We start from the raw sequence: 17,660 nt of genomic DNA, 5'->3' as shown, positions 1-17,660 counted from the left end.
TCTAAACTCCAAACTTCATGCTGATATAGACAGAGAATTAACTGTGAACCTGTCAATTAAAAAGCCACATGCTTATCAGTGGCTGCGGTAACAAGCTGACCAGAATCTGCTTCATGTTTGCCTTCAACACCATTAGGGCCAAGTCTTGCCATCAGTCTTTGCGCGAGCGTAAAAGTGTTAACGAGGGGGCGTGTCCAAGTCTGACTGTACTTGGCCGCTGGAGGCTGGAGTGGGACGGTACACGTACATGTATGATGGCAATGGCATCTGAAACAATCTGTGACCGCTGTAGCATTTAAAAGCACTGCCACTGGGTAATGTCTGCAATCTTTGCTTCATTATCAGGCAGCATAGAGGGCTGTGGGGAAAAAAAGAGAAGAAATATATATATATATATATATATATATATATATATATATATATATATATATATATATATATATATATATATATATATATATATATATATATATATATATGGGGATAATAGAATTTTGGATGGGCCGTGGCACAGAACTATACTCAATGCGCATGTAAGCCCCTCTCACGTACGCGCGCGCTCACACTCACTTCAACCATAGTTTTCTCTGCGTTCCTCTGTTCTTTTGATTCCCATTACAGCAGACAGGTGTCTTTCTCCTCATCCTACACCTGAGCCTCTCATTTCCTCTCTACTCTGGTCTCACCCGCTCCCGTCAGTCCCGTGTCTCTCACCTGAGGGACGCCTTACAGTTTCCACTGCTGCACTGCTGACCGCTCACTTGTTTCACAGATGCTCTCTGCATTTAGTCCCAAACAAGTCTGCGAATTATGGAATATGTTTATTGTCATATTGATGTTTCTGATTTTACAACTATGCACACGGACGTGGATTAAACCATTACATTTGCACTTGTAGAAGGTGGTGCCGCGCCTTGAGCAGTGCCCTGCAGACCGGGTAAGAAAACAAACTTTAGGGTAATACTGAAAACGGCCTGTGAATGAGCAGCTTTTCTACAGACTGTGATCAAACCAAACTGTAGAGCAGCGCGTGGCTGTGCTCTGCTGCGGGAGGGCACCTGGAGCACGAACATCCCTAACAACATGTGAATGTTAAGCATTTATCATATATTTAAAAATAAAAAAAGGATTTTTATGCCTCGAATACAGTATGTTACGCGTAATGTTTTTCAGTGAAGTAGTATAATATTTATTTTTACGATTCTGGCAGTTCACTGAACGCGTCACACCACGCCCTCCATCTGCTCCACTCCACCCGAACTTCAGGCACAGCTCACCTCTTGTTTGCCCCACGCTTGCACTCGCGCAATGACTGGAGTTAAGATATGACCCGAATCACAAGAAGGACATGCAAACTGCACGATTTGATGTGAGTAATCAGAGCAATCATGAACAGAAAGAAATCAGATGATGTTGCTGTTTACACTTCATTTTAAAAGTCTTTTGGCTCTAAGAAATGTGCTAATAATCTGGTTTTAAGTGCACGTGGCTGCAGCTTTTGACGATATGAGATGATTGGATCTCGATTTGATTAAAATTCTATATATTGCAAACCCATAATCTTAAATTGAGTGCTCCTAAGAGTTTTAAATGCACACTGTGAAGTGAATCCTGCTTTCAAAACATATCACATCTTCACCATTCTTATAAAAAATGACATTCTTTCAAAGTGGTTGAGCCCTTGATCAGCCAGTCTCGTCTTTTGTTATGTTGTCAGTGTGAGTTGGGACTTTCAAAGAGCTACATTTTCTATATTGCTGCTGGAAAGTATTGATTGTTGTATTGCTGTATTGTATTGTTCCTTATGCTGTGGAATAGCTCATGTGGATGTAGGCAGGGGTGTAGTGAGTCTGATACTCGGGGGTGCTCCATCCACCCTCTTCTCCTGACGTGAGATATAAAAAAAACAAAAAACAAAAATAAAATAGCCTACAACTTAAATGTCAAACTGGAGCTATTGGCAATGGTGAAAACAACTGCATAGGCTCATTATCTCCAGTACTGTCCTCTAGTGACCTGGGACCTGAGGGACCAGGAGTGGTCCCAGGACAGGTGGGCGGGCGTCATCGATGACGTCACAAATCGCGTACCCCATTTAAAAATCCCCACTACAACACTGGATGTAGGGATGGTCTTTGTTCATGCTTCTGCAGATCAATAGCAACATGACAGTTACAAGTCCTCGTGGTATTGGAAATATCACGTGTTAGCATATATAGTAACATGTGAAGCAATTCTGAAATGTTGTTAAGCTCCTTGGCAATGATGGAATTAATTTTATTCTTTTAAAAACTGTTATCCCTATATTTGGGGTGGCAGGAGCTCAGTTGGTGAGGGTTTATCCACTGATCCAAAGGTTGGCGTTCAAATCCGGCTTTTGTCATTGGTAGAGCTGTCAGATCCACTGACCCACAGGTTGGCGGTGCAAATCCAGCCCCCACAAATAAATGTTGTTGTGTCTTTTGATACTTAACCCACCTCTCTCCCAGTGTTGGCGTAAACTGGTGTGTGAATGTGTTGTGAATGGGTGAGTGGTTCCTTGATGTCACCATTTATTTCTTAGCAATCGGAACACTACTGATACTAGATTTGCTGCTCTGCTCACAGCAAGAATCCATGTTTATTTTTACAGTAAAACACCTGTAATGAAAGGAAATGAAAGGCTAATTGGGTTATTAGTAGAAAAACAAAACAAAAAACATACCCAAACTTCTCAAAACTTATGATTACATCTTGAACTCTGCTCTATAATTTGGACTTGCATAATATAATTTTAAAGACAAAACTGTGACATTTTCTGGCAACTCACACTCGCACACCAATTAGACACCACTTTTACATGTTTTCATCTTACTTAAAAGTTATAAGGCTTTATTTGTCCTCCAACATATACACTTACCACATACTGATTTAGCCCACTCACATAAGTATGGGAATATATGAGTGCTCCACAGGGTAAACAGACCTTTAAGCAAACCTTCAAACAGACCGTCCCTGCAGTATATAACATATCACAGCTCTATTGCCTTTGTTTTCCCATGGGCTTCTGCTTGCCTTAAGCAGCCTATTCCATCTACTCTTGATGCTCATATTCTGAGTCTTCATTTGCCCCCTGTTGTACACCGCGTGCCCCCTGCTGGTGTATTTTGTTGCCCCCTATAGAGTTGTGTGGTGTGGAGCTGCGCCCTCACAGCTGGTGTTAACATATCAGCCAAACTCATATCTACAGTATGGAATATATTACTCGGGACCTTTGATGTTTGATGATGCAGATTTTTGTAGTCCATATTTGTAGTCTTTTTGAAGCTCTTCCTGCTCAGATGTGGCAGTAGGTTAGATCTCGGTATAACGAACAGATCCATATCAATTAATACATTTTAGCCACTCGTTTTCTGACATCATATGGTGCTTTCAGCTGACCAGCGATGTAAAGAAAGCCATAAACCTTTGCTGAAGCTGTCGGGGCTAAGTAACCTAATTTTGTTCAACTTTGCAGTTTACTGTTTACACTGTGTGAGACTGAACCTGTGAGTATTATGCACACAGCACTACTTAATAGTCCTATTGCGAAACCAACTCTTCTAACTCCATAACATTGCTTTAAGCCATGTTATAACACTGCTACCACTCAGAGTTGTTTTGTTTCCTTCATACTTTTGAGTAATCGTGCATTATTAGGATGTCTACAACTACTCTGTTCCACCTCATTCCACCTTCCTGTCTGATGTTGATGTTTTTGCTTGTCCTGGAATGTTCCATGTTATGACTTTAAACATATTTGTCTAGCATTTCTTCATTTTTCTATTGCTCAAAAATACAGTGATTCCTTGTGTGAATGGGGCGACTCTCCACAGATCTGCATTGTAAAGGAGTGTAGTGCTGTATCCTGGTTGTCTCCCTTATGATAGATACTTTTAAGCTATATACTGTGGAGCATTCTAGACAAGCCATAACATTTCCATGGAGACAAGCAGGTGGCGGACTCTCCACTAGAAATGTTACGCAATGCACCTTTAAAGCTGTTTTTAGCTTTTTATTTAGCTTCAGCTGAACCTGTTTACATTCTGTTTATACTAGAATGACCATAAATCATTTTACCTTTCAGTTGAGATTGCCAAAAATGTCTATAATTATCTGCTTGGGGAAGAAAAGATGTAGCTTAAAAGTTTGGCAATCACAGGGATGCAAATTATTGTAATGATTCTAGTGAAAGTGTATGCACTTTAAAAATACCACAGGTCTTTAATATACACCAATGAATGTTTTTAACTGTAATTTGCATACACCGAAGAGCTGCAGTTTTTATGGACCATCTGGAGTAGATTCTCCAAAGGGTTCTCCAAAGTTTGCTGATTCAAACCATCAAGATGAACCTTTGGGGTTTCAGCTAGATGGATTCAACCTGCAATCTATAAACGTATTGACATGATATTGTAATACTAATCTTTACTAAAACTAGTATCAGTATCAATATTTTTGTATCAATACAAAAAAGTCACATACACAGGACAGAAATGAACCGTTCTTAAAACAGCTTCAGAATAATCTTGAGGTGAGACCACATAGAGTGTAATATGCCTATGGACCATTATGGAACTTATCTGTACTTATTATTTAATGCTGAAAATCACATTCTGTTGATTAAATAGTGTTTTTATTATCATTGTGTTATTAGAATCGGTATTGAGTATTTAGTCTATTCCTTAGTATCAAAATCTAGTTTGAAGTTTCAATATTGTGACAAGACATGTTTTTATTGTTATTTTTCACAGCTTCAGCAATTTCTACCAAAAAATTCAAACTTTTTAATTTAGGATTTACTTACTCAAAATAAATATCCCTGACAAATATTCAGAACGGCAACAACAGGCTAAAACAGCTTTACGGAGACCACAAACTGTGACCATGGAGCTCTCGAGTGGGTCTGGGAAATGAATGATATTGTATTAATCAAATCAAGATGGGATACGTGATACTGGAGACTTTTAATCCGCAGATCCACAGCCAATCTTGTGGAAGTAAAAGCATGTGCTTTGGAGAGCTACGACTTTGGAGGGAGAAATATGCCTAATTTGTGTTCAATGGCTCCGACTTAAGTTTATGAAGTCAGTATTGAGAGATCTTCTCTTTGGTTTTTGAAAAGACACATTGTATTTTTCTGTTTTACCCATGGCCCTTTGTGACATCATTGTTGGCTACTGCAATATTTTTTCGAGTGATCCAATAATCAAAATAAAATCAAATCCTTAATGTATCCTTCTTTGTATCATTTATATTGTAAAAACAGCACTCTTTCCCAGACATTTTTTTAATGTCTAATGCTACAGTGACAACCAATACTGTAATTTTATTTGTTGAAAATGGAGTCCTATAAACCCCACAGTGGACTGCTCTCTGTAAACATGCAGAAGTGTCATGGTGTGATTGGAGTGACTGCTCCGATGGTCGCATTCCTTAACTCTATTTCACACTCCTCTGAGTTCCCCAAACAGACTATATGAGGACACAAGATCTACAGTAAGTGGGGGACTGTAATAGTACTGCACTACCATTGGTATGAATACTCCCAGAACACTTTGCCTATAACAAGTCTGCAATATTACATACACAAAGCTTTTATTTGCTAATATAGCAAAGCAGACAAGGCCGTCACCCTCAGTCAGTCCCAGAACCCAGAATAATAATAAAATAAATAAATAAGATGAAATAAGGACCGACTCATTCATTGTAATAATAGAAGTGGTATTGCATTATTGCATATTATCACTGCTTTATAATATGGTTCAAAAAAGTTTATACTAAAATGGTTGACAGTATAATCTTTTTCTTCAGTCATGATTTTTGTAGCACTATTATCTCACACACATTTTAACTGTGATGCTGATACCTTTGGGGAAAAAGCATTTAAGCTGCTACTACTACTACTACTACTTCTACTACTACACAACTTTTCTTTAGTTTCTTGATGTTCTCATTTAACTTAGAAACTTGACACACAAGATGAAACCAAGAAGCCTTTAGATTTATTGAAGCAATCATCATGTGTGTAGTGTTAAAAATGAACACTATACTTGAATCAATGGTGCTCTCATTGATTCATGCTCACCCTAAACCTAGTGGAAGGTTTGGTTTTCATCACTCAGTCGTCACTTCATCGTGGTCTAGCTTATCTTATTATTGATGTTTCTTGTGCGGTGATACAACAGGGACTTGAAGGCAGCGTTAGAAATCCTGGTATCCTGGTTTATCATGTTTCATTCATCCTAGTGCATGGATATCAGTGTAGTTCTATGTAGGCCTGTCACGATAATTACTATATTGACTTCTCGTTCAGTATCTGCAAGCTGGAACTATATTTGTTGGGGGTCAGTATTATTTCTTTTCAATATGATGATAAGACTTAAATCATAAAAGGTTGAATTAATACCTTCTACATTTGCAAACTGAATAAGAGTGTTTTATTCTGCTCTTTATTAATTGCAGCTCATTTTATTATTTTATTTTTTAACAATATTTCACATGTAGAATAGTTTCTTTGGTTTAAATGCTTTTCTGTTTTTGTGTCAGTGGCATAAATTAGTTTCAGTATTATTGCTTATCGTCTATGTTTACTTGACTCAATATATCACAATTCAAAATGTGTTATCATCATTAGCGCTATGTGATATTACTTCTACAAAAATTTTATTATACATTTTAGGGTCTCCTGTGCCACTATAGTAAAATTTTAATGCTGGTAAATTAATGGTAAACATAATCAGGATCAGATTAGAGCTAGAAGGAAAAAAAAAAAAAAAAAGGTGGGAATTAGAAGCAAAATAACATCTTAACTCAGAAAAACTTTGGGGAACATGGTAGACAATGGAAGTGATTTTGGTCCTTGTCTTAGTTAGTGAATGTTTGTTAAAAAGTGATGTTTCTCCTCAAAAAACTACAAATCAAAATTTGATTTTGATGGAGCTTTTTTAAACTGTTAAACTGGTTCCTGTTGAATACTTTCTCTTCCAGCTATTTGGGTTCAATACATTTCATCGTAAACTATTCACATTCACTTGAACATAAACTTTTATTAATTTAAACTTGTGTAAACTTGATGTAACAGATTTGTATTACAATATTACAGTCCATAGTTAATTGACAAAGCAGATTGAATATGCTGTCTCAGTGCAGGCTCGGGACAGCTCGTTTAGTGTTATTATATATACTGACTTTATAATTGAATTGGACCTGAGGACCAAAGAGAACAGAAACTCATTACGGCTCTGTACTTTAAAGTTTGCTGTTCTAGATTTTATGGAGTCTGTGTCCAGGTGAGCCTCCTTCGAATCCTCCATCAGTCTAACTTGGTCTCTGTGGGTTTAGATTAGTGAGCTGCAAAATACAGTATATAAAGCAAAGTTAACTCTCTATTATTGATAGATACTCCACCCTATGTAGGGGTCTGACCAAACATGGGGATTTCAGTTTTATGCAGCTCAAATCTGAAAGAGTGTCAGACACACCTTTTATTCTGGCAAAAACACATTTTATTTACACTCCTCTGTTCACTGATCACCATGTTTTCATTGACTTAAGTTTTATATTCAAGCACTTTTAATTACATTGTGTACAGACTGTGCGTCTAGAAGCAAACTTGCTTTCCCCTGCCAATATGTGAGCTGTATCGTTATAGTTGTCATCTCCCATTGGTGAAATTCAGCCGCCTACGGTATAATCCTCTGCACTCAGACGCAGTTTCCATTGTGAAGTGTCTCTCCAGAGTCTGCCTCATTAACCATCATCGACCCCCCCAACCCCCTCTCTCCCTCCCCTATTATCATCCAACCTTGTTTCTGTTGTTCTGTCCACAGCCTGTTGTTGTCACCTTTTGCCAGTGTAGTAGTGGTTCCATATTGGTTGGCTCTTCAGTTGACTGCAACATTTTAATATACCTAAAAAATATACAAAATAAACCTGATCATCTGCAAGCATTTTCCTGGTTTTGAATCTATTCGGAAATTGTTGTTACCATACAGGACTACCAAATGTAGCCTGAGTCATCAGCCGGTTTCACTTCGTAGAAACCTGACCTAGTTGCTGGAGAGAAATGAAATTGAGCAGAGGCACTAGGTGGCACCAGCCTGGCTATACCAAAGGAGGCACGTTCACAAAAAATGCTCAAATTTAATTACATAAATTGAGTAATAATGATGTTAAAAACAGCACAATTCTATTCAGGATAATGGCAAAGCTTAACTGTTGGCAGTACATATATTTCAAACATTCATAATGATAAATATGACCCAGTTTTTGTTCCATTATCATCAGCCCTAAATTGAACATAGCTCACGCAGGGCACACCAGCCTTCCCTTCGTCACCTACTCATCAGTTCACCGCCGCTCCCTATGGACCAGTTACCTCACAGGAGCTACTGATTCAGAGTGAATCTTTCTGCTCTATCTCAGCCTAAATCCTAGATCTACCTTTTATTTGTGAAGAAAGATGACATGTCTATGGTTTGAAGGCCATTTCTGTATTATAAAACTGTATTGTGAGGGAAGAGTGAATGAGGGTGGTTTAAACTGAATAGATCTTAGGCGCTGGGTTGATTGTAATATGAGAGAAAAGAAAAGAAGAGAAAATCGGAGGCTGTTAAGAGCAGCACAGCCAAAGTCCTTATAATGGCAGCCTACAACCATCACTTTACGTAACGCTTGAGGCTGTAGGTTACTATTATTATTGTTATTATTATTATTATTATTACGCCATGGTGTAGTACAGCTGTTGTAATAGCGGAAATCTCAGCCATTACACCACCACTGCTCACTACACACAAAACACATTCATACACAAGAGAGGCAAGTGACACAAAAACATTATGCTGTGGTTGGAGCCTCTCTACAAATTATGTTATGCCCAACAGACTAAGTAATTTTGAATTGGACAGTCAGGAGTGCTCAAAAGCTCCAGTCTGTCCAAATGAAAAATTGAAATAAGAAGGCACCATGAACATTTACAAAATGGCAGATGAACTATTTATATTGTGTATTGTGAGCTTTAAGCCAGGTTATAATGTCATTACCTCATCAAAAACAAAGCTGGAGTTGTGTAACCCTTTATTATAAGTCTGTCTATATTATAGTGTTTTTGCTCCGTAGTTTTCATGTTAACATCTACCTTTCACCTTTTATTCAGTAGAGATTGGCAATTTCAGGGCTGAAATCATCCAAATGATTCTACTGAAGACATAGCAAAGCACTTCCTATATTACCAACATGCAGTGTTGGGAAGGTTATTTTTAAAACCTATTCCCCTACAGATTACAGATTACATAACCCAAAATGTAGTTTGTAACGTAATCCATTAAATTACTTAAAGTGAGTAACATAATCTGAATACTTTGGATTACTTGATATTGTCATTCTTTTTAAAACTACATAAATGTAGCAACCACATCCTGCAAATTCTTGTTTGTTCTCTTCAAATTGTCTGTTGAGCCCAAGTCTCCATGAACAGGCAACTGCTTGCTGTAGAGAAGCAAAATGAAGATGTTTTGTCTGCTAAAAGACAATAAAAAGTCCAGTCTTTCCGTAACCATATTAAAAATATTATTGATGGAGAAATGCCCAAAATGTGAAAACAGGAACATACCGCTGTGTAATCCATTTATTTCAAAAGTAACTGTAATCCAATTACCACTCATGGAAACGGTAACTGTAACTGAATACAGTTACTCATAAATTGTACTCTGATTACGTAACGCTGGTACATGTAATCCTTTACTCCCCAACCCTGCCAACATGTGTGCATGAAACAAAACTGCTCCGGGTACGTTTTGATGCTAAAACAACATTATAACTTAAATAAGAAAATAGCACGATATGGGCCCTTTAAGGTCTGCTTCTTCCACAAGGAGGAAATATGACCTAATTTTGCCATTCCCTGTATGACACCATGGCAGGTTTGTGCAATCTCCTGAATAAACACAGGGGTATTATCAAGGATGAATAATACATAAAGTACACTTTACTTTCATGTGGATGCATTTTATCACCATATCGCTTTGCTGTGTAGCGTTATGTCAACTTGACCCCATTTACCCCATTTATGCACCAGCACAGGTCAGCCCAATTGTTACATAGTGCAACTTTAATGTTAAAACTTATCTAATGTAAGTTTCCAGCAGGGGGGTCTGCCACTATTGAGACATTATTGCTTTTTCTAAAATGTTTTACAGGTGTTTTTATTTTATTGTTCAATTGAACCTTGAACAACATGGATTCTTATAGAGAGTGGGATCGCCTTTTCAAAGATCTGCCTGGTGCCACCTGCTTTTCCCTGTGAAGATAGATAAGTTTAATGCCATACTGTAGAACATTGTAGGCAAAGCAATATGATCTCCATGGAGACAAACAGGCTGGCAGGCCCTCCTCCAGAAGTTCCAAAGACCATACCAAACCATAAAAAAATCAAAGTCAAAACATGTAAAACTAGTCTCACTGTTTGTCATGTAGAGTTAAAAAGTACATGTGATGAAACAGTAATGTGTTTTGTGTGTGTAGGTCGCACTCTGATGGAGAACGAAACGTGGCACCAGGCGTACGTCCCTCACTACCTTCTCAGAGGAGACCCCTTCGCCTCCCGACTCTCCCCAGAAGCCGATATAGTGGCAGCCTTTTATGTCTGCATCATAGGTGAGTGTCTCGACTTATTTGAACGATCTAAAAGCTTTTCACGTTTGACATTCTATAATTCTATAATAATCTAATTTATACCTTTAGTATTTTGTGTATTTTTTTTCTGCATAGGCTTGAGATTCTAGAGCACTGTTTGTTTTAAAGAATGTTTGCATCAGATTTGCAGGTGTATATTGAAACACGTGTAAGCAGTTGCATAATATAACCTCAAATATGACAGGCTGTCACATCCACCTGCCTCTGATCCGTCTAATCCCCCACAGGCCTATTATAAAAAGCCACACAGCTCTGTCTGATGGTGGAGTGACCTCAGTGCAGCCGTATCTTCATTTTAAAGAGTACAGTAGATTAGTGCTTGTGTGCATCACTGAATTTATCCTCTAAACTCTTTTTCTAGTACCTGTTACATTGTGCAGCTTTTAGCAGGGTCAGAGCTTTTAATACTCAGTCTCCATGGGCTCTCTTGATGTACAAAACCAAAGAGCCGTGTAGTTTAACCTCTACATGCACGCTTTTTAAAAAATCATGATTTCTTTCAAACGTTACTATTTCAGCTGGAGCTCTGCATTGAATTGAATTTTAATCGAGATTCAGTCATTTCTTAGGTCTTTTTAATAGTGAGGTCTCCAACCAATCCTCTGTCAGTAAAATCCTCTGGTTTGGGAAGAACAAAACTGAATTTTTTTGTGCTAAATGACAAAGTCTGTATTATTGATGTTCAATCCACTTTCAGCCCAAGCCACATTATTTATTAGCACATTTTTTAAACATGACAATTTCCAAAGTGCTGCACAGACAAATTAATACAATAAAAGATAGTAAATCATAAATAAATGAATGAATAAAATGAATAAAAAGTGTTGAAATGCATAAAGCTAAAAATGATTTTAAAAAAAAGAACATAAAAATAAATAAATTAAATTGAGTAAAAGGCACAAAGGACCACACAACTCACACGGTGTTAAAAGCCAGAGAGTAAAAGTGGGTCTTAAGACGAGACTTAAAACACTCCACGGTGGGGGCTGTTTGGACGTCGGGGTGCAGAGTGTTCTAGAGCTTAAGGCCAACCACAGTGAAGGCCCTGTCCCCTCTGGTTTTAAGTCTCGTCTTAGGCACCACAAGCCAGAGCTGGCCCTCGGACCCCAGAGCGTGCGGGGGGGTAAATCTAGATGAAGTCTGAGATGTATTATGGGGCCAGTCCATTCAAAGCTTTAAAAACAAACAATAAAATGTTCACATAATTTATGTTGAAAGCAGTTTATTTGTTTTTAATAAGACAAAAATATAATTCAATAAAAAAAAAAAAAATCGAATCCTATAGTATATATAAAAAGAAAAATCTACCAAGCAAAGCTAACAATAACTCCTCCATATCTCCCTGATCCTTAATGCCATGTCCAGCTGCTGTTCCAGCCTGTGCTGACAGACTACAAGCTTTGGGCTGGTTCTAAAAAGGTCACTGGTGGAGCATCACTAACCAAACACTGAGCTGACACTAACAACCTGAGCCAATTAAGGTTACGCTGCCACTATTAAGCAAACAACGTGCAGCTCCTTTTATAATAGACAATAAAAGATGTTATGGAACCAGCCGAACGAATCATGCTATATCCTTACACAGAAGGGAAATAACTCTGTATTTGCTGGTGATAATTTAATGGTCCACATTATGTAACTTTTCTAGTTTAGTGTCCACTACCATAGGGATATTATTATTTTGCCAGGAGTGATTCAGTGTGGAGAAGGTTTCATCACAGGTCATCTGGACACGATCAAGATGTTTCGGCTCCTACCCAGAAGCCATTTTGAGTTGATGGTTCTGGCTTGAGGAGCACTGGGAATTTACCCTACTCTGACTAACTAAGACCAAGCCCAAAAAGGAGAAGTTTTAGTGTGAAACTGCCCCACCTTATTTACAACTAGCAAACATCATTATGGGTGGTTATGTCTCTATTGTGTGCTGGCTGTTACAACATCAGTGCTTCAAACCAGTACCATTAACTGAAAATGGCTTCTGGACGGGAGCCGAAAAATCTTGACCGCAAAAACAGAGTCCAGATGACCACCGATGAAACCTTCTCTGCATTTTGAATGTTTCAAACGTTTGTTCATTCACAAGTTTTTCTTGTTACTTAAAAATATATTAAGCATTTGACATTTTCACTGTTTCAATGATTAAAATGTTTGTGTTTCATATGAACTTTGCACAAGAAGTGGTTTAACAAAGACTTTTAGTATCACAGCCATGACTTAGCCATTATTTTTTATTGAACTGTATCGAATCGATTTGAAATATATCGTATTGAATCATAAGCTCACTGTATCGAGATATGTATCATATCGTGGCTTGTGTATTGAGGTATATATCGTATCAGCAACTTCTTAATGATACCCAGCCCTAATCCTCACAGTCACCATGATTGTCTACAGGTTATCCACAGATCTGACTTGTAACTTGACCTAATGGCAGTTGCTTGTCTCCATGAAGATAGATAAATTTAATGCCATGCTGTGGAACATTTCAGACAAATCTATTAAAAGACAAGCAGGTGGAAAAACCTTCCCCAAAAAGGACTTTTAAACATTCTGAGATGTGTGATTCATATATATCGTGGGTTTAAATTAGCTTCGGGTGGAATTTTACAGGGAAAACACCATAAATTTTTTAAAAGTATAAGAAAAATTGTATCTATCATCTATGCACATATCTGTCAAAAAAGCCAATATCTGCTGACAGCAAGTTTGAATTTATGTTAACCTTTCAGTGCATGTAGCTGAAAGTGGAGTATTTCACCTCGACAGAATCTCATTACATACAAACGGTAATTTAGATGTACGTTCTGTTTGTGAGACTATACAGATTTACTCTAACCCTGCTGTTACTTCCCATGGGCCTCCCTCTGGGACCATAGAGGACATTCCAGGGAGAAGTAAACTATTTTAGATTCCCCTGGAGTGAACTTCATGCATGCTGTTTGGCAAATGTCGCAGTTTTTTCTTTAACTTGTTACATTTTCCATTTTCTAAATTACACTGGTCCCTGGGCAATTAGTTTGGGTTAAAATGTTGAGCTAAAGGGCATGCCAGAGTGCTGTGGTACATTTAGATTTTTTTGGCCATGTTAGAGTGCTGTTACCTCCTCAAAAATGTACCTGGAGTTGTGTTTTGTTTCATTCACACATGTTTGAGTAATCATGTGTTATTAGTCTGTCTACATCTCCAAATGTGAAATTGGTAGTTAGTAGTTAGTGCTACCTTTTTACCTTTTGTTTAATGGAGATGGGAAATTCCAGGGCTGAAATTATCCAAATTATTGTAGTGAAGGTGTACCTCCTCTATTACCGCATGACATCACAAAGTGTAACAGTGTTTTCCATTTGAGAAAAGAAAATTCACCCTAAATATGCAGGATTTGCGTGTTAAACATGTGTGAATGAAACAAAATACAACTCGAGGTATGTTTTTGATGAGGAAACAACATTATAACATAGATCAAATAGTGTAATATGGGCCCTTTAACAGATTTGACCTCATTTGTTGTTGTTATCTCTGTCTCTGTACGCATGAAATAGGAATTAAACATTAAAATTAATGTTAATGTTTATTTTACCAACTGAGAAGACCAAAAGTGAGTGCACACTTTTTCTATACCAAGTTGGGTATAGAAAAAGTCGGGCGGCAGTAGCTCAGTTGGTAGAGCGTTTGTCCACTGATCCGGAGGTCTCACTCTCGACCCGAAAAACATAATTGGTTGAGCGGTCAGATCCACTGACCCACAGGTTGGCGGTGTGATTCTAGCTCCCACAGGTGAATGCTGTCGTGGCAAGGCACTTAACCCACCTGGGCCCTTGAGTCTGTGTACACTGGTGTATGAATGTGTGTGTGAGTGGGTGAGTGGTTTCTTGTTGTAAAGCGCTGAGTGCCTTGAAGGTGCAAAAGCATTATATAAAAATGTGTTATTTAATCTGGGCCTGGTCTTGCCTGATTTCAAGATTATTTTTAATATTATCAAATTAGCTTGACTTGCCAACCAACCGTGTCATAATTGAGCATATGAACGCATGTCCATATTTTGTATAAAGTGAATTATGCATGACGTTCGCTCCATCCTGTATGTTAATCAGTAACATCCATTATGCTTATTCATCTGCCTCACTTTTTCCCAGTGTATTAGAGTTAGACTTCTGACAATGAGCACCGTCAGTATTATCAACACAGTGCTAATAAATCATGTTTGGACAATTTTACATTCAAGATTCATACATCAAGACAGGTGCATTATGGGTATTTGAATGCATGAATCTATATTATGCCCATTGTCATACAGATTTCACTTGTTGAGGTGGTGAAGTGGTCTGTTGGGAGTCTTTTTGGTTTCTGATGTATCAAGCTAATTGCTATTGTCAAGATGTAAAGGACCACTGGGCAAATTGTGTTCCCGGGACAGCGTTTACGGCTAAATGGTTGTATTGAGCAGATCCATGTGGGCTTCAAAATCAATGAATAGAAGCGCAGCAATCATCACAGTGGAGAGGACGCAATTATGTGTATGTCATACAATACCTAACCCTGTAGAATACAATGTCTTGATAACATGATCCAAAATATATGGGTTCATTGCAATAATTTAACTTAAGTTACGGGTGTCTACGGCCTTTCATGTGGTCTATGTTTCAATATGTGGCATATCATGAAAAAAACTTAGACTGGTGGGTAATATTGTAAGGATGTAACAACAACTAAAATATCATGATATCGTATCGTCAAAAGTCTCACAATAATATTGTTGCCTGTCACAATATCTCAAATTACAAAATCCTTTGCTTAAATGTATTGTTTTATAGTAGCAATAGCTAATAAACATCAGGAACTGCATATCCCATGATTCATTTCAGCGCAGACAACATGAAGAAATATGTATTTTACTTGAATTCTTGAGATTATGACAGTAATAATTCACACCAAAATCTTGTCAGGGTATTTTAAAAGCAAAAAAGTGTTCTATCTACAGTTATATTAGCCTCTTCAAAATATCGCAACAAATATCGAACCGTGAGATCCATATCGTGATAATATCGTATTGAGAGATTTGGATAGTGTTGCATCTCTATAATATTGTGAATCATTCAAAAACGTTGCATGTATCTGTCTTTAGGCTAAGAGCCTTAATATCAGGTCTGTCTCATATCAAAATTATTGGTTATTTAAGTTATAATTGAAGATTTAAAAGCAGCACAAGTAAAATGTTTCCCATGATAATGTGGACCAGAAAAACAGAGGGCCAAGAAAGATATAGTAATAGAGCTAAGTGTGTTTAATATGAACACTGAGAACTGAATCCCAAAAAATGAGAAAGAAAACTCACAAATCTAATTCCAATTGTGAGACTAGTTAGAAAGAAATTATGGCTGGGTTTTCTGGATGAACCAAAGGTCTGCTCAGTTGTCTAATCTTCTGACGAGGTATTGCAAACTCTTGTAGAATTGAAGTAGTCTGAACGTTGCACGAAGAGACATGAGACTGGAGTTCTAAGAGGAAGATAAAAGGATTTACCATCAGTACAGTACACAGCCATTGTGACAGTATTGTTCATTCCAGTCTAGTCTAGCTATGCCTCTGTTGTAGGGAGTATTATACCTCTGATGATGTAGGCCGGGGTAACAAAGACTGAGCTAGAACATCACAGAAATGCAATTTCTCTATCACAGACTATTATCGATGCTGATTTGGAGCAGGGCTGGGCAATATGGTGATAAAAATCGAATCATGATCCCATCTCCTTGACAAATCGCCATATCATGATTCCCAGCTTTTCAGTTTAATGGTCAAAAACAGACACCATCATGCTCTGAATGATAGGTGTCTACAACAGTCACAGTGAAGAACTTTTTTTATAGTTAAAAATGTGAAAAAATCTAAATCGTGATATGGCTTTAAGAAAAATTTTATACACATTTTATGGTAAATTGCCTATCCCTGGTTTGGTGAGTAAGATTTGTGTGCATATTCCAGAGGCATGCACCTCTCATAATAACTTCACCCCAGTAGCACTGAATCCATTAACGTTTGTGCTGGCCTGGATTGATCTGGTAGTTAGACTCTGCTGTCTGTAAACACCATAATGACAGCTTTGAACCGTGCGCCAGGTTAGTCACAGACTCATTGTTTAATTGTGTTGTGAAGAGAGGTAAACAGGAGGGAGGAGTGGATAGGTGCCTATTTTCTGATTGCCAATTGGTCCAGAACACTGCACAGCCAACACAGCAACAGTGTTTTGAGTCAATTAACCTTAAACCTGAACGATATTCTATCTCCTGTTGGCACTTACTGACGAGGCAACAGTGACGTCTGAAAATACAATCCTGCTAGATTCAGTGGAAAATGGGCAGTGATGCTGTTCCAACTGGTGATTGGGTAAATTGATATAAAATGCTTTGAGTGGTCATTGGCTCATAAAATGGGTGCATGGCTAATAAAGCTTTTTTATTAGGTCTGAGCACTGCAAGCTGGTAGGAGCTATGAAACTACACACATAAATTATTATCCTGACAAGGGGAGGGTTCGAAGCATAGCATATATTGGCATTTAGACTCATAACACTTATGAACACATTTAACCAATCAGAGCCCCATTTTGTCGTATCTACATGCAGATTGACAGACTCATGTGAATTTGGCATCCTAAATGCTGTTGTGTGGCCTACGTGAAAGCTCACGTCTAGATGTATCACTCTATATCCTAAGCTGGTGTACTTTCTGCTGGAGCTGGGTGCTATGAAAAGAAAGCGTTTTCCTCAAATTGATTCATTTTTAAAATTAGATTTACTTTTGTCTTTTAAAAACAAAATGGCTCTTAGTATTAATTCCATAAACAGAAATAAAACACACTATTAATTGGTGTCATTTAACCCCCATTTTTAATGTTCCTCCAAAGTCTGAACTGTGCTCCAAACCATATGTTTTTACTGACAGAGGACGGGCTGT

At 37.9% G+C, this 17,660-nt stretch overlaps 1 protein-coding gene across 1 annotated transcript in view; it reads left to right on the top strand.

Moving 5' to 3' along the window:
• The first annotated feature begins 1,302 nt into the window (after positions 1-1,302).
• opn5 (opsin 5) overlaps positions 1,303-17,660 on the top strand; it is a 53,717-nt gene continuing 37,359 nt past the window's right edge. Inside the window, exons 1-2 of the mRNA XM_020924646.2 lie at positions 1,303-1,369; positions 10,543-10,674. Coding sequence (XP_020780305.1) covers positions 10,554-10,674 — 121 coding nt within the window. The 5' untranslated portion in view covers positions 1,303-1,369; positions 10,543-10,553. The remainder of the gene's footprint in view (positions 1,370-10,542; positions 10,675-17,660) is intronic.

This window comes from Boleophthalmus pectinirostris, unplaced genomic scaffold (assembly GCF_026225935.1).
Source record: "Boleophthalmus pectinirostris isolate CB_2022bp ecotype Guang Dong unplaced genomic scaffold, ASM2622593v1 HiC_scaffold_13, whole genome shotgun sequence".
In the NCBI taxonomy this organism is placed as follows: Eukaryota; Metazoa; Chordata; class Actinopteri; order Gobiiformes; family Gobiidae; genus Boleophthalmus; species Boleophthalmus pectinirostris.
This window is presented reverse-complemented; position numbering and strand designations above follow the sequence as displayed.